This window comes from Hippocampus comes, unplaced genomic scaffold (assembly GCF_001891065.2).
Source record: "Hippocampus comes isolate QL1 unplaced genomic scaffold, H_comes_QL1_v1.1 scaffold345, whole genome shotgun sequence".
Lineage (NCBI taxonomy): Eukaryota > Metazoa > Chordata > Actinopteri > Syngnathiformes > Syngnathidae > Hippocampus > Hippocampus comes.
Window position 1 is genome coordinate 1,174,973 of NW_017805538.1, and position 22,934 is coordinate 1,197,906.

A 22,934-nucleotide genomic window follows, 5' to 3' on the forward strand; every position below is an offset into this window, starting at 1 on the left:
CGTGTGTGTGTGTGTGTGTGTGTGTGTGTGTGTGTGTGTGTGTGTGTGTGTGTGTGCGTGTGTGTGCGTGTGTGTGTGTGTGTGTGTGTGTGTGTGTGTGTGTGTGTGTGCATGTGTGTGAAAGAGAGAAAGAGAGCAGCAAGTACGGTTCTGTGACGATGTTGTATTGTTTTATTAACCGCTGGTGTTGAGAATCCACAATGGAGAAGTTTTTCCAATTTCCTCCAAAGTAACGGCCTAAATTGCTTTCTTTGTTTTACTGTTCATCTGTTGCACCATATCTTTATCGAGAAGAAACAAGATAATGAGAATTGCGTTTCTAATCCATTTATGCAAAGGACACAGAGAAATTGCTCTCATATACTGTCATAATATCGACCTAATCAACAGTTCCATTGTTCGCTATCTGTTTTTCACGAGTGCTTCTCTGTCTTCTTTTAGCAGCAAGCGAGTGCAGGGGTATCTTTGATGCCAGCGAGGCCGGGTACATCACCTCCCCCGGATACCCACTTGAATACCCGCCTCACCAGAACTGCCAGTGGGTCATCACAGCGCCGGAGCCTTCGCAGCGCATCGTCCTCAACTTCAACCCACACTTTGAGATCGAGAGGCTGGATTGCAAGTAAGCCGGGGAGGGAAGCCAGTGTGTTTGCACGTTTTTTTACTTATTAGTGTAATTTGCTGTCAGTGGTTTTGGATGCTTTGATCCCAACGTTCTGGTCAGTCGCTCAGGAAACTTTAATTGTACTTACAAGCTCTGGGTAAGATGCAGACCATTCAGTGGACTGTGGTTTGGTTCTTGAGAAAATTGAGCACAAACTGCATCGCACGCATTTAATGGGGTGGATGCGGCCAAGCTCAACCACAAACATCTTGGCCTCAATGCTTCTTCGGGGGCAATTACGATCTGGAGTTCCTTGCTCGGGGGCACGTCAGCTGCTCATAACCTCCTTAGCGCAAGAGGTGAAATGGACGAGGAATGCGGGTCACAGCGGCTAAGGCTGAATGGAAGGAATTATTCAAAATCTAGACAGGACCTGATGGAAGAAATGGTTAACATTTGCTGTGGGGGGCGTCAGATAGGAAGGCAAGCAGGAGAGGGAAGGACAAGAAGCAGAGAATAAAGTCCAGCTGTTTGGATGTGACTCTTGGTCAATTTTCCCAGAGATGTCAGTAATCAGTCTCATCTGTTTTTTACCCGACGAGAGCAAAAAAGACTTTTCCTCTGTTTAATCCGCGCTCAAAAGTCATACGCCAATATTGTCCCAATGTGGGAAAGTGTTCAAATTTAAATCAAAACAGCATGTAAGATGTAACAAGCGAGCAGTTACTGGAACTGTTGATTCAAGGACAGAAGCAAATGCAAAAACCGCTTCTTTGCCGTTTTGGAAACTATGCCGCCGCACATTAAATGCAAATTGATGGATGAGTAAAGTAAAAACAGTCAACTCTGAGTCAAGCCAAATTGCAATCTCAAATACTTTGACCAAATAAAGAGTTGTAGTCATGGAAAGTGTTTTAATCTCCACCAAAGGATGTCCCTATCCCTTTTTCATTTTTGGGACGAATGGCAATTGCAGGTTTCGTCTCCTGCAACGAAGTGTGCAAAAGTGTTTTCCATGTACTTACACTTAGCCAGTTGTTTGTCTCGACATATTGCTTACCCCGAGCCTCAAGATCATAAACAGACACAATCGTTAATTGCCTTTTTTACTCATCCCTCATTTCTCTGTCAGCCAAATCTTGCTTACTCACCACCAAAAGCAGCTATGTCGTACAGTAATACGATGTCAGATTTTTTTTTTAGCCCCCTGATATGAGCCCCGGGGAGAAAGCAGCACAACGGATTTCCCAATCACAGCTCGGCACATTAACAAAACTATTGTTGTTCAAGTCAGTGTCAAGACGCTCCTCGCTGCCTAAAACTTGGACGATGGGAAATTTAAAATGTTTGTCTTCAGTTACCATTGCGAATTTTATGGGGGGGGGTTCTTTCCTGCACGCTCGCCTGAAGGGACGAAGGCCTTGGCCTCCCCTCTGACACACGCCCACTCAGGCTCCCTTCTCTCTGGATGTGTTTGCATGCGAGCGTGGGTGGCGAACGGTGTGAGCGTGTGAGTAAGTCTGCAAGCATGCGAGTTTTCGTCAGAGTTGCTGCTCCTTCCATCCGTCTCGTTAGATTTACCGCAACATATCAGCATCTATTTTTATAAAAAATAAAAATCTCTTTTCTTTGAGACCCGCTCCGCTCTCTACCCCTAGGTGCGCGTACGCCCCCGCATGCGCCGTCACGGGTTGCTTCCTCTCTTTGCCAGTGCAATTGGGCACAGCAGTTGCAGAGGAGTAGATTTGTTCACCTTTCCATGCTGCTCTGTGAGGTTAAGGGGGCGGGCAGCCACTGGAGGGGTGCGGAGGCGAAAGGCTCCCCGTCTCGGTGAGGCCTGAGAAGTCTGCGTGACAGCTGGGAGCACCATAACTGTAATTTACCTAAAACGCGCTCAGCTAGGCGAGCTACACTTGAACTTGCTCGCAGTGGGTGTACTACAGAATACACCCACATACGCACCTCGTCCTGCCAACTGCAAAATCGCGAGAAGTGCTTGGTCAGCGCCGGCAAAAATCTCTCTAACAGCCCTGCTGGCGAGTTTCCCTCAGCGGGTTCAAACTGTCGGCACTTGGCCGACCCGGCGCACCTAAACCCCCACACTGCTGCAGCAATCAAATCTTCAGCCGTATCGAGGCGTTCCACGTCTGAGGTGGCACTTCAATTCAGGATTTCATCTCACAGGGAGTCTGGCCGCATGCCAAAAAGCCCTTACCTCCAGGCTGCCGGCCGATTGATGCGAACTAAATGTAATAAAGGCTAGATGAAATATCAGGCCCATATCTCTAATGCAATCTGCCATCGTCGCACCTGGGATGCGCCAGGAGCACCGGAGGGCTGCTTCTTCCAGGTCCCTCTTACCACTTGATCCCTTTCTTGGGCTACCTCTCCTCGCATTGCTGCCTCCTCCTTCTCCCCCTCCTCTCGACCAGACTGTTTTATTGTTACTCACCTGAATTAAACATGGGAGCTTCCGGAATGACAACACACTCACACACGCACGCACGCACGCACGCACGCACGCACACACACACACACACACACACACACACACACACACACACACACACACACACTAACTTTTTAAATTTCCTTTCTTCCATCTTTTGTGGAATTAAATTGGCCAATTTGCTGCTATATTTAGCCTTAGGTGTAAACAGTTGATTATGTACTTTGTATGTTAACTGTGTGTGTGTGTGTGTGTGTGTGTGTGTGTGTGTGTGTGTGTGTGTGTGTGTGTGTGTGTGTGACTACACTTTCCCAATGGGGGGGATCTCGGATCAATGTCTGCATGCTCCTTGTAAACGGATGGATGTAGCAACCACGGTGAGAAGGAAGACCGTCTTGACAGAAACAGGAGAGACACAAGAGTCACCAAAGGGACTTGTTGTGGAATATCAATGTCGGACTGACATTAAAGACCGTATTACCCTACCTGTTGTCCTACAGTGGTGATGTTTCCTGTCTGAGTCAGTCGAACATACAACTAGTTAATTGCAGCAGGCTCAACACAACCAATATATGCTGATCGACCCACGGCACAGCCTCATTTTTCCACTTTAAAACGGGAGTCGTACCCGCCGGTGCTGGCGAACCTGATCTAGGTCGTCATGTCTGATGAGCGGTGAGATGGCTAGTACAGACATGAGGACATTGGGAGGAAGAGAGCTCTTTGGTTTTGGGCTGGATTGAAGACGGCAGGCCCCCGGGTTCTGCTGGGAGTTCGCTCCGAGCATCTTGTTAATATTTCAGAGGCACTTATGGTTTATTAGAGGAGCGGGAGAAGTGTGTGTGTTTCCACTGTACACACTCCCCCTCCCCTTATTTAATTCCTGCTTACGGAAGGCAGAAGCAGGAAAAAAGATGACAGCTTCGCGATTGTTCGCAAATTGTGCTTCCATTTGTTTCCTTATGGAAGAACATGGGAAAGTACACAATGGAGCGACGGCAACTCAAGAATCTGCAAAGCTGTATTTACTGATACTCATGAGCAGCTCAAGCTCCTCAAGCTGGCTGAACCTGAATAAACACAAGCAACGACAGTACAGTAAATAATGTCATCAGGATGAAATGTGATCCAAAAAAAAAAAAAACATGGCCAGTGATTTTCAATCCCCTTGCTTGGAACAAAAAAAATGAGAATGTACGGCTGTGCCTTTAAAGCCACCGTTTGTGATGCCTAAAGATACACATACAGATGCGCACACCGCATACCAGTAGTGAAGACTGGACAAAAAGTACCCAGATACAAACAGCTAAAGATGTGAAAGCTAATTAGTTGTTATGGGGACAGAGTGGAGTTATGGTAACGAGAGCAAAAGCCGAGCAGTGTACATCTGCTGGTCTTCAATTGGCTTTTTCTACATGCCCTGCAGCCGATCATTGCCTCCTGAGCAGAGCACAGGCTCACACATATTCTGCCTGTCAGACAAAAGGCTTGGACTGGGTAGTTGATGGACCAACACAGAGGCGGTGCCTTGGCCCCGTCTTGACTCTCAGTGTATGCGCGAAAGAAGAATTTGCCGTGGGAGCTGGAATGTGTTCAAGTGTGTGCCCGAGACGTGTCAGACGTTCATGCATGTATTCATCAGAGGGTGAGCGCACCGGTCAATAATCACATCAGAGGAACACTCACTCACTGTCGCTAATCTACGACAGGAGAGCGTGAGACAGAGAAAAGGGAAGTGGGAAACTAACATAGAGACCCACTCCAAAATCAATTAAAAGCTAATTAGGCTCTCAGATTCTTCACAGGCCTTTTATCCTCACTGTTGACAAAATGGTGCTGTGAACACGAGTGCTCTCCCGCCTTTGTCTGCATGTGCATGCGTGTTTTCCCCAAGAGTGTGTTTGCACTTACAGTGCATACTAAACGACTGCAACCATTCATTCTCGGTGCTACCAGATGATTTGTGCCTCCTCTCTAATTTTAGGGTTCGGATCTCTTCTGAAACTGGACTTTGCTCTCAGCATCAATTTCATCAATGACCCATCGTTGAAATTTCAGGCTCGGCCCTCGTTTCATTGAAAATGGGACTTCAAATACAGAAATGAGGCAGAGCCTTGTGTGACTGGAGCTGCTTAAAAGTAGGCCAAACTGGACAAATTTTAAAAGAACAGTGTTCATGCCAATGATCAGTAAAAGAAAAGCAGCCCAGTGGTTTTTGGTGGCCTCATCACATGAGCCCATTTAGAGATGTGGCATTGTGTGTGAGAGCAGAATTACAAGCCATCTCGATTGCAACAGCGCTTGTGAGGATTTTCCACGGAGGTCGACTGGTTAGCATGTCCTCCTCACAGTGCAGAGGTGGAGGGTTCGATTCTGGATCCGGCCTTCCTGTGCGGAATTTGCATGTTCTCCTGCGTGGGTTTTCTCCGGGCACTGCGGTTTCCCCCCGCATTCCAAAAACATGCATGGCAGGCTGATTGAACACTCCAAATTGTCCCTAGGTGTGAGTGTGAGCATGGATGGTTGTTCGTCTCTGTGTGCCCTGCCATTGGCTGGCAACCAGTTCAGGGTGTCCCCCGCCTACTGCCCGAAGACAGCTGGGATTGGCTCCAGCAACCCCCGCGACCCTTCTGAGGATAAAGCGGTTCAGAAAATGGATGGATGGATGGAAGTTGAAATGATAACTACCAATAAGATGTCAAGCTGCATTTGGCTGGCATCCAGTCCAGATTACAGCCCACCTCTTGCCCCACGTCAGCAAGGCTCCAGCACACTGTCACCTTAATGAAGATAAGAAGTATAGAAAATGGATGGATGGATGGATGGATGGATGGATTAAAGTCAAATTTCTTGGGTGCCGCTCCATTTACTAGTGACTATCATGATGTTGTTCAATACAACAACCATCCACCATTTCATTGTTTCTTTTTCATTTTTGTTCTTCTTCTCTCTTTGTTGTTTTTGAACATTCAAATGAAAGAGCAAATGTGGGACCGTGACTCATCAACACCCCTCTGGCTGGCCTGTGTGATATTAGCAAAGTTAAACATGAACTCATGTGACCGCACGTGGGTGTCCAAAAGGAGTGTGTGTGTGTGTGTGTGTGTGTGTGTGTGTGTGTGTGTGTGTGTGTGTGTGTGTGTGTGTGAGAGAGAGAGAGAGAGAGAGAGAGAGAGAGAGAGTCTAATTATGTTTATGCAATGACAGACACAGGCCAAAAAGAGCTAACTCATTTGGAATGGACCAGGTGGACTCAGTCTTGGCCCCTAAGAATTTGCTTTTTTTGTTCAGGGTCAGCTGGCGGGTCAAAGATCACAGTGAACTGTTAAGCCAAGCGTGTGAAGCGTCTTTACATTTATCCATACTAATATTCTCTTTGCTTAATCCCCTCTGTCGATAATGCCCCTAACCATTTTCTCTCCGAAGCACCCCCAACCGCAATTCAAGTAATGAATTACCCAACATGCATCTCTTCCATCAGGCTCTGTCCAGAAGTAAACTGGCATTAAAAAAAACAACAACAACAACAACAACAACTCACAAAATGACTGGAGGCTTTTATCCGTATGCCAAAGCAACAGGTGGCAAAATGCAATAACCCCGTACCAAAAGGGCATGTTTCATGAGCAGGAGTATTAATAAAGCCATTTATGTAAAATGTACCAAATAAGAAATGCTAATTTAAACCAATAGTGAAGTCGGGAATCCTCTGACTATTCCGTATTTCAGTGTGCAATAACTTACTCCCCATGTCCAATCAAAGGCAGAAAAGGCGAGATCAGATTATTCCAGAAATCATTTTCTGCCATCTAAAACACAGTTGGGTGGGTGAAAATAAAATCGTGTCCTCAGATTTCAGCTACTTGTTTTTCTCCATGGTCCAACGTTGGGTGTTTTCCAGAGTTGACTGGTGTGACTTGAAGATTAAATGAAGGCAGCGCATCTGAAGCAGCTGATGCCTACTTGTTGACCAAGAGCCAAGTCCGTGGCTAATATGTTTACTTCTATCTTTGCATGGGGGCTGTGCTCCAAAATGCTTTGCCTCTGCAGTGCACATTGTCTCCGGAGATAAAGAAAATAAATTTATCCACACCTGGCAGTGATTTATCAGCGCTGTTCATGACATAACTCCACAACGTCTTTGCTTCTCCTTCGCAATGCTTTCTCATCTCCGTGCCATCGTAGTAAAGCCTCACTCCTGTGGCCCCGATCCAGATCATGTTTAACCTCTCCTCTTCCCCCCAACCCTATTTTCTTTCTTTTTTTTTCAAATCAGGTACGACTTCATTGAAATCCGAGATGGCACTTCAGAAAATGCAGACGTCTTGGGGCGGCACTGCAGCAACATCGCCCCGGCGCCAATCATCTCATCGGGTCCCTCCCTCCAGATACGATTTGTGTCGGACTATGCTCACCAAGGGGCTGGCTTCTCTCTGCGCTATGAAATCTTTAAAACAGGTGAGGTGTCCAATGTCACTCATGTCATGGAGGCCTTTAAACATCTAGTTGACACTGAGACTCCATATGGAGTGGTCCACATAAAATTCAAAAGAGGGAAGGTCATTTAAGTGTTGCATATTAAACTTGAAAGGAGTGCAAACATACACACAAGCAGATTTCTTTCACTGCTCCTTGTTTATCTCACTGTCTGAAAGTCTTGACACTACTTTACTTCACTGAATGATTTTGTGAAGTCCACTCCTGTTAATTGCCTAGAACCAAGGCTTGGTCAGCACTGTGCTCCCAAGAACTCCTCCAAAATTGAGATCAAAAGAAGTGGCCAAACAAATGTAACAAAGGTGTTAAAAGTCAGCTTTTATTCACTACCTTAAGATGCTTGAAACTATCGAAGGAATGCTTGCTTATTTGAAGTGAAATCAGGTTCTTCTTGGGCGATGAGAGAATGGACGAATGCACAGCGAGAGCACTGATGGTGGCCTCTTGGAGTCGGACCTCCTCCGGTCAAAGGTTTATGGGTAAAGGCTGAGGCGAGGAGATTGATGGGGACGAGCAGGAGTTCAAATGGAATTTTGTGGAGCTCGCTGAAGTGCACAAAGTGTCGTTTGAACGTGTGATTGTTCTGTCCTTGGCATTTGTGTGTGTGTGTGTGTGTGTGTGTGTGTGTGTGTGTGTGTGTGTGTGTGTGTGGGTGAGAGAGAGAGTGAGAGAGAGAGAGAGAGAGAGAGAGAGAGAGGAGGTGAAATGGTCAGGTGGCCTTGAGGCAGCTGAAGGATTTATGTTCAAGTGAGTTGATTTGACTCAACAATGTTTTAGGTGGCTCCTTTTGAGCCAAATATCTCCTTGCTGAAAGCGTGCATGAATTTTAACAGCGTGTCAGGATTAAGGCAGCCAGCGCAAACGTCAAAATGCGGAATTTAGCTGTCACCTCTTACATGTTTTAAGCTTCAGAGAAGAGTGTCAGTGAGCCAGATGTCTGCAACGGGACTTAAGTCACCTGTAGTCTTGTAACATAGCAAAACACTTTTACTGCACTGAAATAAAATGACTGATACAATACGGCACCAAAGTAAACCATATGTACAAAAATATATTTTAAATAACGACAAACATGAAATATGTCAACCACTCACTTTTTTAAATACATTTAATGTCAGAAAGAAAAATGTAAATGGGTTCGCCAAACGTATTTGTCAAGATGCCATGACAGCTAACACATGCAGCCATACTTGCGGTGCCGTGATGGAGCGGCAAGACAAAAAATATGTACAGGCAAGCGATCTGGCATATCACTCAATTGGAACTGGTGAGTGCAACTTAATGGACGATCCAGTCAACGACTTGGCGTCACATCCGTTCCGAACATGCCGACTTGCATTAAAATGAACCATGGGGATTATTTTGACAAACACAAGACTTGACACTGAAATGGGAAGACCAGATATTTCTCAAACTCTACAATATTGCTCCATTTCACCATCAATACCCCAAAATGGTATGGCTGCTGGAGGTACACTTTGATATTAAAAAATAGTTTTGATAATTAAGTACAGCCAATTACTCAAGTAATTTTCGACAAAGTCACTTTAGCTTCTACCAAAGGGAGAATACTACTTTCAGGTACTTTGTACAAGACTGGTTTTATACAAGACTGGTCACCCGCACATCTTGTAGAAGTGTCTCTTAGGTTCACTTTGCACTGCACGGTTCAATTTGACACAATTCTGATGATTTTGCTTTACCACAAATTATACACAATTCAAACTACAGTAAATATGTTTGCTGAAAGCCGTGTTGGAGATCAAACAAGCAAAAATAATTGCCTAGAGCCGTCTATGTTATAGTGCTGAGGTTATCATCATTTAATCAATCCAAGAGTCAGCCCAGGCCAACTAAACGATGTCTTGTTACTTGCGTAGTATTTCCATGGTCTTGACAAGATTGGGGCATGCATTTGCAGCATTTAGCAGATGTGTGACACTGAGAACAAGCGTAGGTGTCTGCTTGCTGCTCAAGTGGGTGTTTCTACTCACAGCACAATACATGTCTCAATGTGTGGGCGTCGTGATAAATGCATGACAACAGAAATGGCGAAAAGAGAAATTGACTGACAATAATATGAATGGTGATGAAGGTTATGATAACTGAGGGTGAGGAGGAGGAAGAGGAGGATGATTTAATCACAACACTTTAATCATCATCATAGGTGTTTGTCTTCCAGCTGCGGCAGCAAACACGCGCCCAAGCCACTTTGCAACGGACATGTTTATTCACCAGGGTGAAAGCGATCGCATTTCAATTACTTTCACTCTTTAGGTGATTACAGTTGTCTTGGGTAAGATTAAAGCTGTGTGGTCTCCACCTTTTTTAGAACACGCCATGCTATTTGAGCAAACAAAAAAAAAAAAGAGGTTTCCTTCCTTTGTAATTAGTTTTAAGGCTCTTTGATGTGCATGTGTTGTTAAAGGGCGTGTCTTTCTGCAGATCGAGATCTCATCTCGGTAAACAATTACGTGTGTTGTGAGATGTGCGTGTGTGTGTGTGTGTGTGTGTGTGTGTGTGTGTGTGTGTGTGTGTGTGTGTGTGTGTGTGCGCGTGCATGCCTGGGTGTGAGGGTGTTCAGCTAGACCTGACGACTGACTTGTTTTTGTTTAGCTCATTCAAACTTGTTGCATAAGTGATGAGTGTAACTACTCCAGGGAGTGTTGGATTGTTTGGGTCAACATGTGCATGCATATGTGTGTGTGTGTGTGTGTGTGTGTGTGTGTGTGTGTGTGTGTGTGTGTGTGTGTGTGTGTGTGTGTGTGTGTGTGTGTGTGTGTGCGCTCGCACGTGTGTGCGTGTGCCTGTATGCCTGCACGCTCCCCATTTCCATGTAGGAGGTGTGGGAGTGCCTAAATGGCTCCACATCCACCATGACAGCCACAACTTCTCCCACTCCCACAAATGTGCTACCAAAAACCAGACTCCCAATTCCCACTCCCATGTATTCTGTACAGTGAACGTGCACGTCCCCGCCGCCTTCACCCCCAAGCCCAAAGCCCATATTGTTGTGCCCTACTTTACTCGCACTGGTGCGTGCTTAACCCTTTATTCATCGGAGACTACCCCCTCCCCCAATGCCCTCATCCATTCGTCATCCATCCTCACTCAGTCACGTGTCGTTGATGCTGTTACCATGGCTACTAGAGGCAGATTTACCAGTAAAGCCCGCTTTTTCTGGTTCCCCAGAGCCCCACTACGAGTCGTATGGGGCCACATCACAGCCAATCCTGAGTTGAATGCAAAGCAGGGGAGCACTTGAGGGCACCAAGTCCCTCCTGTGACCATGGGTGACCACTGCCGAGACATATATATGGTCTCGGTGGGAGCGCAGCCAGAGGCTGGAAACCACCCACTCGCCTTGCTGCCAGTAAGACATGCTGTGTGTGTACGCTGTGTGTATTTCTGATGCTATCGCATTGCTCGGACGTCGACCACCCTGACAAAGTGCTGTGTTGTATATGCCTGACTGACTAATACTTCATTATCAGGGTCCTCCTCCAAGAAACAATAAAGCACAGGTAAATTAAAAGATGAATAAATAAACACTGTTTTAGTCTGATCATACCAGAAGAAATTATGGCCCAAAATGAAAAAACAAGGTATGGTCAGCATCTGGATAAATTGTTGGCGCTCCTGATCACAAGTAATTTCCCTCCATGCTCCAGACTGTTAAATTGGTGACGCCGTTCAATTTCATAGCCCTCATCAAAGTCATCATTATGATGGCTCGGGTAGAACGTCTCGCTCGACCGAAACGTGTTGACCCGTGACATGGCAAGAAAGTGGCTTTTTTTCTTTGTGACTTTTCATGTTGTGTTATTTTATGATTGTGGATTTTACACACATTCACAAATCTCCCCCCACCACATTAAGAATGCACCTTTTGCACACATCCTGAAATGGATGCATTGCGAGAGAGTCAAAGACACAGACAGAGAAAAAACTAACCAACAAAAACCTTAAAATTTAAATTTCTGATGTTTATGTCAAATACGTTGCAACAATGCAAGCAAGGTGGTTTTACTTAAATATTTAAGTTGGAGTTCAATAATAGTTGTGAAAACCTTTCTCTTATTTCTTTATTGTGAAATGCCGGAAAGCCATTTTTCACAACAGCGAAACTTAAAATGTTATCAAAGGGTGTTGCCTTCACTCAACATTTTTTTTTTGACAGCGAATGAGTTCATGTAGCTCAGGCAATGTTGCATGAAAGACGCGTGTGTCTGAGTGGTTGACATATGTCAGACAAGTTGGCGGATGCAGTTAAGCTACACACAAGACACCGCGGTGGGCGCATAGGTGAATCCTCGGCAGGAGCTGTGTGCTACGGCGGGTAGACAGCAGACAGCAGACAAGCTAGAGAGAGCGCAGACTGCACCACACAACAGTGAAAAGACAAGACAGGATGGGAGGTGAATCGGGGGCCACTTGGGTGGGTTTTACCCAGCAACTCAGCCTCTCGCCCCCCTCTTTCAGGCTCACACTGGCGTACAGTGTGACCCCTCCCCTTTGCCAGTGCACAGCTTTGTAACCAATGACAGCTCACGCCAAGCAGGGGCTTGTATTGGTTGAACACGTGCGCAGGAGGTGATGGAGGGAGGTTCCAAGACTTGTTTTTGGCGTGCTCACACACCGTGAACTAATGACCACTAACGAAAAGGGGAAAGTACTCATGCATAAGTGACTGCCACACAACCATGCAAAATAAAGAAGACATCCATGCACTGTGTGTGGCCCAGGCACAGTGACCAGTTGGTGCACATCATCTGGAAAATGCAAACACAGTGGAACGCAGTGCTTGGAGACACGGAGTCAAGCTGTGCGCATATTGAAGTTTTCGCAACTCCAGACTGCTGATTTGTGACCCAGTAAAAACAAGGCCACTGTGTTACTAGGTCTCACACACACTGAGTAGCTGTCACGCACCCACCTCACACGCCGCACAGGCAAAGAAACAAAAAAACGCCGGTGGAAAAGAAGAAAATGAAAGGATTTAGGTTAATAAAAGAGAAAAACAAGCAAAGACATTCACAACATATGTGACTCACACATGAGAAACTTGCAATCATGTGCTTGCACTTAGCGTTTGGTCGAAACGGTATTGCTTGCCACTGGCTGATAATTACCAGCATGCAGGCAGCACGGTGGACTTATGGGGAGCACATCTGCCTCACAGCTCTGAGGGGCTGGGTTCAGGTTCCAGTTAAGGCTTTCCTGTGTGGAGTTTGTATGTTCTTCATGTATTGCAGCTCACTCCAAGAACGAACAGCAAACATCAGCATGTTAGGTTCATCTAAATTGTTTGTCTGGCTTGCATGACACGCCGCATGAGCATCAGAGCCGGTGCCTCTGAATTGGCTGCCTGGGCGGTGGTGATGCTTACAAAGATGGAGGATGTGGTCTTACTATGGGGGCATCACCGTCCTAAGGCTGCGTTCAGGCTGCAGACATGTCTGATTCAAATCAGAATCCTCCTCAAACCCGATTTTTAGGGCTGGTTGTTCACAAAGTTTTTAGCAAGTGTCCAAATGGCATTAGGCCTGTTCAGACTAGGAACCCTTCTGGCTGGTTGCTGCAGCAATGACGTTGGAATGGAGGCAGCATCCAGCACGTGTAGTGTTTGATGTGATATAAATGTGACAGCAGCAAACCGCAAAATGCTTTCATAAATGGACTTGTTTCTATTCATGCCCTCGATCTTTGCTTGTACGGCGCTCTTTCCCGACAGACTGAGAATGCGTTTCGTCCTGTGTCCAGAGATTGCTGTGTTGTAAATGTACCGCTCCGCACTTCGATTGTCGCTCTCTGTTCTGGCGCAGCTTGGTGTTGCGTCGCGTACAGTGACGTCATGGACAGTCAAAACCGATTGGTGTATTTTTAGCTGTTCAGACTGAGACGCATCCTATCCAAATCCGATATGAAACTGCCTTCCAAATGTGGTTTCAATCCTAAAACCACTCAAATCAGATTTCATGTGCCTTGTTTTCAGCCAACAAAAGAGGCATGCAGTTTCATTCTGGATGTGCTAAAAATCGGATTTTGGATGGCAGTCTGATAAGGTCTACTCAGGGATTTTGGAGGGAAAGGAACATCAGATTCACAAGGAGCAGTGTCATTTTTGTCCTGGCTGTGGACCAGTGAACTTTGCATCGATCTGTCATGATGAAGGTGGAACTAAGCCAAAAAGTGAAGCGCTCACTTTAACTGGTCGATCAACGTTCACAAGCTGTGGGGAGTGCCCCAAAAACATTTTCACTAATATCGGTGGCCAAAAGGGGTTTTCTGGGCTCTCCCCTTGAGATAGGATGAGAAACTCAGTCATGCGGGAGGTGCTGGATGACGGGACGAGGGAAGTCGGAGCTTGCCTGCTGGGCCAACAAACTGACACCAGATAAGCGGAAGATGGATGGATGGATGGCTTTTAATATCCTCAGCTGTGTGTGTGAGTGTGTGTGTGTGTGTGTGTGTGTGTGTGTGTGTGTGTGTGTGTGTGTGTGTGTGTGTGTGTGTGTGTGTGTGTGAGCGCGTGTATGGGCCTGCATGGTGGGTGGAGCATTCTGGCCTGGCTTGAATGTGGATGACCGTCAGGATGTTTTGATACTGCAGTACGACTCCTGACTTTCAGGAACAGCTTGGAAAATGCACAGGAGAAAATAGCATTGATGCTACTTTAATGTTACGTTTTCAGACCAGCGATTTCATGGGAATTACCGCATTTTGTGTTGGAAACACGAGAAAGCAGGAAATATGGTGTTGGTCTTGTGAAGTTGTTCACTCGTCGCTGGGCTAAATAAGGAGGGTCCTCTGCCATTATCAAGTGCAGTGAGCAGTGAGGTAACAGCCAGCCCCCACGCCACTTTTATAGGTCTGCCTGATAATAAAGACTGGTGCCTTGTTGGAATGTTGCTGTAGGAATGTGCTATTAACATGTCTGAGCTCTTGAGGTTTTATACATTTGGATGTGGCTGTTAACCAGCTCAGGTGGTCTCAGGTTTAAACTTCAATCTGTCGTGCCCAAGTTGCGCAAAATAGAAAATCTTAAAATTCACTCATTAACTTAATCACTTTAAGAAGCAGTTACAAAAGCAAACATAGAAAGAAGCTTGGAACGTGCCATTTGAACAAATGATCTGTGTTGGAAAAAGCTGAAGGTGAAGATAGCAGAGGCTTCTGAATCAACACGTGATAGGCGCACTTCTACGAACACGAGGAAGGCCAATGGGTAGATGGTAGGAGCGGTGCAGCTGCAGACGCTCAAGGTGAGACACACAGCGGCCCAGGCTGCATAAATCTGCATCGCTAATGAAGAGCTGCCGCAAAGGGCTCACTTGAGTTGAGCCATTACACAAGGTCTGTGGTATGCTTGACTTCTTGAGAAAAGGGAGAGTCTGTGAAAGACGGAGAAAGAGAGAGCGTATTGGGAGCATAGGAGAACATTTATTTTGATTGTTTGCAAAAGCTCAGAAGTCAGAGGCACTACTGAGGTCCTCAAAAGCCTGGCCTAAAATGATGCGTGTCACTTTGCCTTCTTTGCTTGGGACTTTTTGACGCCCGGAATGAGTAACAGATTTCTTCACATCTTGAAGCAATGTAATTGTTTTTTCGGATGCAAAAGTTGCTGAAAACAGCATGGTGCTATGTCAAAGTGCTCATGATTGGCAGGTTTGGACGTTGATGGAGGTGGGGCAGAGGGGCGGGGGCAGTCTTCATGTCATACGGCGCATAGGACACACTGTAAGATGTCAGTGATGAACTTCATCTGCAAGACAGATGTTTCTTCCGTTCGGTCTCTTTCTCTTGTCTGATCTGGATGTTCTTTTATGATAGATGGCTTCTTCTCTTTTTGTGTCTCCTCTCAGGGTCAGAATTCTGCTTCCGCAATTTCACCAGTAGCTCCGGTATGATCGAGTCACCGGGCTTCCCCGATAAATACCCCCACAATCTCGAGTGCTCGTACATGATCATTGCTCTGGCCAACATGGAAATCAGCCTCACGTTTCTCACCTTTGACCTGGAGAACGACCCGCTGTTGGTGGGAGAGGGCGACTGCAAATACGACTGGTTGGACGTGTGGGACGGCCTGCCGCAAGGTAAGTGCAAATTCATTTCCCCGGTGCAAACACATGCAGACTCACGGAATTTCCGCATTCCCACATGGACGTTCTCTCACGAAGCGCTCGCTTTGATGTGTAGCCTTGCTCTCCGTTCCTTTGGGTTCCGTATAGGAAACATTATTTCGCACTGGCATCCGAAAGTTCTTGGACACCCCAAAGGAGCGGCCCTTTCTCATGCCCCTCTTCCCCGCGAATGAACACCCTTCATCAGCGCCTTCCTTTCAGCAATGTCCTTACTTATGTTTCCTTCCTCCCTCGGATGAGAGCGAGCGTCGTGCTGGGACTCTATTTGGCTCCAATGAGAGGTGCTGAATGTCAGGAAATGGCAAACCAAAAACAGTTGTTGCAAAGTGCTTTGATAGTTGCCACCAAAGAGTAATTGCTGCTGTATCAGTCATGAAAACCACATTAGTGTGGCTAAATGGCATTTTTGCTCCTTACGCTCCTCCTCCATTTCTCTTCTCTTCCCTTTTATTTAAAAAAATCCGAGGTAGCACACTGCCTTGCTCTAATAATTCTATTTTGGGTTTCTAAGAAAGGGATTCACATGGGTTTAATTTTTCAATTACATATAGCCTTGAATTTGGGAGCTCTGGTAGTCGCGGACATTCAAAGAAGAAGGAGAATTAGGAGGAAATTAAACCGTAACCCAGTTCGAGTGAGCCTCGGCCTCAGGCGTGAAAGGGTCTTGGCAGACAAGCGGGAAGGGTGAAGAATTTGCCGTCTGGCAAGGGAGCACGTCTCGAGACGACGGTAATCCTCACTGGTTTGGTGTGCGGATGATCCCAGAGCAGCTTGCATTAAGGCGGGGATTCGAGTCCCCCTGCTGGGGTCTGGCTAAGACACACATATGGAGGGACATGAAGAGCGAATAAGGATGAAGAAAGATGGGTGTTGCAACGGCGGCGAATCATTAGCCATTGCTTAGCAGAATAACAGTTGATTTCTTCTGTCGTATTTCCTCAAAGCACCAACAAAAATCTCAAGCAAAATAAAAATCCGTCGTTTGTTTTAAAATCAATGAAAGGTCCTAACTTGCTGACTGACGTGATTTGTTTATCTGCAGTGTCCCCGCTGATCGGGCGGTACTGTGGCACCAAGATCCCTCCAGAGATTCAGTCGTCCTCTGGGCTGCTGTCACTTTCCTTCCACACAGACATGGCGGTGGCCAAAGATGGCTTCTCTGCCCGCTACAACATGACTCATAAAGAAGTCAGCGACTGTGAGTGCAGGCTGTCTCCCTGTCTCGCTGTTTTTGTGTTTTGTGTGTATTTGTTTGTTCTTGGCGGGCTTGTTTACCCGCTATTATTAAATCTTCCGACACTCATTTTTCTTTCTACACCTCACCCTTGCTGTAATGCAATTGTGGAGTTCACCCCTCGAAGAAGCTCTCTTTTCCTTAGAATTAAAATTAACAAAGCCTCAATGGACTTCTTTTGGCTCTGTTTGCCCTTTCTCCCTGTGGCTTTACACTACCTTCTTCAGGGTTTATTATCAGCTACGTCTTGCTCCCCATCATCCATTCTATTCACCCTTCCATGACAACTAAATTCCCTTTTCCTTCCCTCTGTCAGCGTTTCACTGTAGCATGCCGCTCGGCATGGAGTCGGGGAAGATCAGTGATGACCAGATCACTGCCTCCACAAGCTTCTACGACAACCGCTGGTTGCCACGTCAGGCTCGCCTCAACAACCACGACAACGCCTGGACGCCCTCAGAGGACAGCAACAAAGAGTACATCCAGGTCCGACAATGCACCTTTCCATGAACAGAATGTGACTGGACAGAATACTGTGTTTTGACACACGGTATACTTCTGGTTTCCCACCAAGACCAAAAAAATCCTAATCAGTACCAAATTGTTCATCTTCATACACAATCATGTACCACAGACATCAGAATTTTGTTGTTAAGATTCATGCATTGTTCACCGAGAAATCAACGAAGCTCGTTTTTGCATAAGACCGGTTGCTCAGAAAGCCCCCCAAGAAAGGCAATGAAAACACAAGCTAGAAATAAATTGTGTCTTCTTGATAAAAATGCACTCGGCAGCAGTGACATTGAAGAAACACGCCCTCGAGGAACTGCAAACTGATGATAAGGAAGTGCTCCTAGCGCTCACACACTGGGTACAGTATATTTATATTTATATACTGTACATGCATATGTGTGGGCAAGAGCGGCGTGATGGATGAAGGTGCTTCACAGCATCCCATTCAAATATCACGCCATTGATCTTAGCATCCAACGTTCTTCTTCATTTACACATGACGATGCCCAGACGCAAGTGCCACCCCATTTCCTGTGCGCCGTCAATCCGCTGCTGTCTGCATGACAAATAGAAACAACGGATGGTTGTCGTAGTTATTCAAGTCAATCCTGTGTATCATAAATCCCCACTAGACGCTTTGCAGTTCCTCCTCTCCCATGGAATATTCTCCATTAAGAAAACATAACATATTTTATATTCCATTTTCCCTTTGCCTCTTTCTTCAAGGTTGACCTCCACTTCCTGAAAGTGTTGACGGGCATTGCCACCCAAGGGGCCATTTCCAAAGAGACTCAAAAGTCTTACTATGTCACCACCTTCAAGCTGGAGGTCAGCACCAACGGGGAAGACTGGATGATCTATCGGCATGGCAAGAACCATAAGGTACGTTACCGCATGTGCGCACAATTCACTTCTTACTGGCTATGAAGTCAACCAAGAAACGGAGCCTCTCTTCAAGAGTGACACAAACATGTTCCAGTACTATATAGCTGGTATACCTGGACTATGACATTGGCCATGTGGCAAAAAAAAAAGGTGATGGGAAGGAGGAAAAGATGGAGATAGCAACACAACTACAATGGAGTCCTCTGTGTGCCCTTCCTCTGGGTGTGTTATCTGTAATCATTCTCACATTGCCACACTCCGCACATATTCAAGTCTTTGTTGTGTAAATGTATGTGTAGTGCGGGATGTTATTGTCACGGTGCATGGGTCTCCATTCCTCATATCTGGGATGAGGTCACCGTGGATTTTTAGAAGGAAAATGGAGGGCGTGGAGGGGGATGGTGGCTTTGTGGAAGGGTTAATCCACAGACACACTGACACATTACCAACATAGACCCCTTCTGCGCTGGCCGCTGATTAGTTTGGGTGGGGCCGGTGGGGGGTATCAAATGTGGAGATTACAGAGTGAAACATGGATTTGACTTGAAAACGAAGCAACAACATCTGTGCCGTTCTGTTTAGTACCCCTCAATGCACGCTGCCTTTAAATGGACTCTCTTGTCATCACCCTGTCTGTAGTATGTCTGCCTCTTTGTATTCTGAGCCTCCCAAAATGGCCAAATGATATTTTACATGTGTAAAAAATGAATAAGATGACTTCAACCTAAATTCCTGCAAACCCAATGGCAGCAAACAACAATGGTCTGACTGAAGTAGCACTTTTGACTTTCGTCGCCAGCCTGGTTCGTCCAGCGGTTCACATGGGCCACAGTCAAATCTACTGTGACTGCTAATCCATCATCCACGCAGTACAAACTCCCGGTTAGCCGTCGTAAGCTCCCCAAAGAGCCCTTAAGTGGTTGAAGCTCATTTTCTGTCAGGGGGTCCTGTAATGATGAGGATTTTACTTCTGTAATTGTCATTTAACACAGCGCTCAAGAACATATTGTGGTTTGGGAGGCTTGCACAACTGTATGCGTGTCTTATTGATCTATGCGTGTGTGAGTGTTTGTTTGTGTGTGTGTGTGTGTGTGTGTGTGTGTGTGTGTGTGTGTGTGTGTGTGTGTGTGTGTGCGTGTGTGTGTGTGTGTGTGTGCGTGTGTGTGTGTGTGTGTGTGTGTGTGTGTGTGTGTGTGTGTGTGTGTGCGTGCGTGTGTGCGTGTGTGTGCGTGTGTGTGTGTGTGTGTGTGTGTGTGTGTGTGTGTGTGTGTGTGTGTGCCTACCAGCCTGTGTTTGCCCACGTACCCATACATTCACGTACTTGCGTATGTACAACCAGTCGATCTCAGGGCCCACAGCAGAAAGCAGCCAGCTGGAAGCAGTTCCTGCTGTCAACATCTTCATAGCAAGAATGAGGACGTGAGAGGAGTGGAGGTCATGGCTGCTCAGGCTGAGAAAGAGGAAACAAATGGCGGCAGAAGGAAGCTGGGAGGGGACTGTAGTGAGAACTGTCGTGACAAAGAACGGAGGAAAAACACAAATGAGTGAAACATCAGTTCGATAATGTGTTTTGCGGAGCTCACCGCGTTTCCCTGTGGTGTACTCAGAACACTGTGCGGACTCACAAGAAAGAGGAATGCTGGAATAGTAAATGAATTAAGCTGTGATGTGTGGACACAGTATTTTACAGAGCGCTAACAACATTCTGTGAAATTATTTCCGCTTAGAGGTGCACGATTGTTGGACTTTGCTGGCCTATAACAGATGATCTTCAAAGGCCGTGCAGCATAACACACACACACACACACACACACACACACACACACACACACACACACCTTCCATCATGACCTTGTTTTCTACAAAGGTCATCAATAGTTAAATACCCATGGTCCACACCCAGTCTGGCCGTTGCATACCGTCTACATGTGTGTATATGCTGAGCTTTCCGCAACGAGCGGTGCTTCGTTATATTTTCATGACTCTCCACACCAGGAGACACAACATGGCCGCTTTAATTATTCAACTCACTTCGCCTTTATGTGACACAAGCCAGAACCGCGCCCCAGTCGTCAGGCAGAATAGAGCCTACCGTTTTAAACAAAATTCTTCTGTCTCTGAAGAAAAAGCGGCATCACCGTCATCAACAGGTTTGTCAATGAGCAACCATTTGCCTCCCAGAGGCAATGGCCTTTAAGGACTGGCGTCGGGTTCTGCGACAATAGACAGGAGGAAGTGGAGGAAACTGAACCGCCATTGTCTTTGTGTCTCCCCTGTTTCCGCTTTTTTTCCAAGGTTGTCTTCTCTGCTCTCACCTCTTGAGAGCTAATTTGTCACACCAGGTCAATTAGATAGCCCATGGTAATATTTTGACGCGGAGACAGTATGGAAGGGCAAGAAAATCCCGGATGAGGTCAATGGAAGTCTTTCTGTTCTCATGTCTGCTGTCCCATTTTCATTTCCACATGATGAAACGTTCTCATGATCCATATAAATGGAAATTCCAGCTAATTTGCTATTTAATGCCCTGATACATTATTTGCTCTCCTAGTGATAAAGCAGCTCATTGTGCAGTGCCTCCCATTTGCCCCACCTCTTCCTCGTCCATGCCTCTTTTCTTTTTTTTCCCCATCAAGATAAGCACAGTGCATACATAACACTTTTTAACGTCTATCTTTGAATGTCACGTCAATGCTCGGAGAGTCTGTGACTCGACCGAACTCAGTGTTGCCCCACACTGGCAATAGTATTTCTGCTGAGAAATGTTAAACATATTTAACATTTACGATCATCACTCACCGCACACCCCAGGACAATCACTCAGAATAAAATAAAATAAACCTTTCGTGACATCCGATGATCGTGACATCCCAGACTTTAATTGGAAGGGAATGTGTCCTTTGGAGTTGCTGCCCTCCATTCGACCTTCTTACATGAAGATGCTTGCTCTTCACCTGCTTTCAAGTATTCATCTCAAGACACCTCATGCCTGTCGGCTTCTTTTTTTTTTCTTTTCTTTCTACCCCACGAATCTTTGTTCCAAATATCTGGGAGCGACAAAGACATTGTCATTGTATAAGCGTGTTTTGCTTAACCCCCCCAACTATTTGGCCTCTTTCGTAATTACGAGGGTTGCCGGTCATCCATCCAGTATCAGACACAGCACAGATATCCTACTTTTCTGTTGAAACACAGACTGGTTTGTACAACCGCTGTCGGCTCCACTCGATTAAATCAGACCATGCCGGAAATCAAATAAAACCCTCGAGTAACATTTTGAAGTCCTATCATATGTCTGAGAGGCAGATGCCAGATCAAGAATATTACAAATGGGTTAGTTTCCACCAACATGGACAAGTGTTTTCAGGCACTTTCCTCTTTTTTTCCTTCTCTACTGTGATGCTTGGCCACAACACAACAAAATAAGTTAGACTTAACTGTCTTTCAGCTAAACTTCCTTGCGTGTGGTTTCAATTCGAGGTAGAAATGCACAGATGCACAATGAGGATGTGCCATTGGAAAGAGGATGTAGTCCTTTAAAAGGAACTTTTGTGTTTGTCAATGAAAGCCACCATGAAATGCCCCCTTGAGCATCCCAGGACTCTTTTTACCACAAAACAGGAAGTAACCCGAGCATATGGGTTACTTTTGCCCTCTCACCCCTGCAGGCGAGCCCTGCCCAAAAGACCCACTGGGAGGGAAGGGATGTTCCTCAAGGAGAAGTGAATGTTGACGCTTTGGGATGGGTTGGATACCTCATATCCTCACATCCTGCCCACCTGGGCACACTTCCTGTGCTTAATGGCCAAATCATGTTTGTTCATGTCAGTTCATGTCTCTCTCACAGCCACCACTGAGAGGTGTGTGGGAGCTTGTTTGTGTGTCTGCATGTGTGTAGGTGAGTGAGTCTCGAAGATCATCAACCCTCATATATCCTCTTGTTACCCAGTCTCCTAGACCCAAACCTTTGACCCCAAAACACAATGACAGCTGGGCTGGTGACATCGGATCCATGTTTGGGTTGTCTCTGCTGTGTTGGCCTGCCGCTGTGTGTGTGTGTGTGTGTGTGTGTGTGTGTGTGTGTGTGTGTGTGTGTGTGTGTGTGTGTGTGTGTGTGTGTGTGTGTGGCCAAGCAAATCCGTTCACTGCGCGTTGAAGTGTGAGGAAATGACACATAAGACAAACCCACATACGGGTGAGCACATTCAACATCAACCAAACTGGCGCTGATAGTCTTTGCCTTTCTTTTCAGGTTTTCCACGCCAATACAGACCCAGCCGAGGTGGTGCTCAATCGCATACCGCAGCCTGTTCTGGCCCGGTTTGTGCGCATCCGACCACAGTCGTGGCGTAACGGCATCGCCTTGCGCTTTGAGCTCTATGGATGCCAGATTACAGGTGTGTAGAAGACAACATAAAGGTTCTATTATTCTCATTGCTGCTCCAACGCAATGGTGAAAGGCTTCAGGTTCATGTCATGACTGTGGGGGTGGGTGGCGACGCTATAAAATTAGAATGTTTTTTTTCATTGCTTTAAATTGCCAGTGTTAAAATTGGTCCTGACAACAGATAATTATAGAGTAATTCTACATTTATTAACATGCATTTG

At 46.1% G+C, this 22,934-nt stretch overlaps 1 protein-coding gene across 1 annotated transcript in view; it reads left to right on the top strand.

Moving 5' to 3' along the window:
- nrp2a (neuropilin 2a) overlaps window positions 1–22,934 on the top strand; it is a 52,500-nt gene that overhangs the window by 7,119 nt on the left and 22,447 nt on the right. The window contains exons 2-8 of the mRNA XM_019878492.1: window positions 445–622; window positions 7,330–7,511; window positions 15,416–15,646; window positions 16,737–16,892; window positions 17,245–17,414; window positions 18,168–18,323; window positions 22,579–22,723. Coding sequence (XP_019734051.1) covers window positions 445–622; window positions 7,330–7,511; window positions 15,416–15,646; window positions 16,737–16,892; window positions 17,245–17,414; window positions 18,168–18,323; window positions 22,579–22,723 — 1,218 coding nt within the window. The remainder of the gene's footprint in view (window positions 1–444; window positions 623–7,329; window positions 7,512–15,415; window positions 15,647–16,736; window positions 16,893–17,244; window positions 17,415–18,167; window positions 18,324–22,578; window positions 22,724–22,934) is intronic.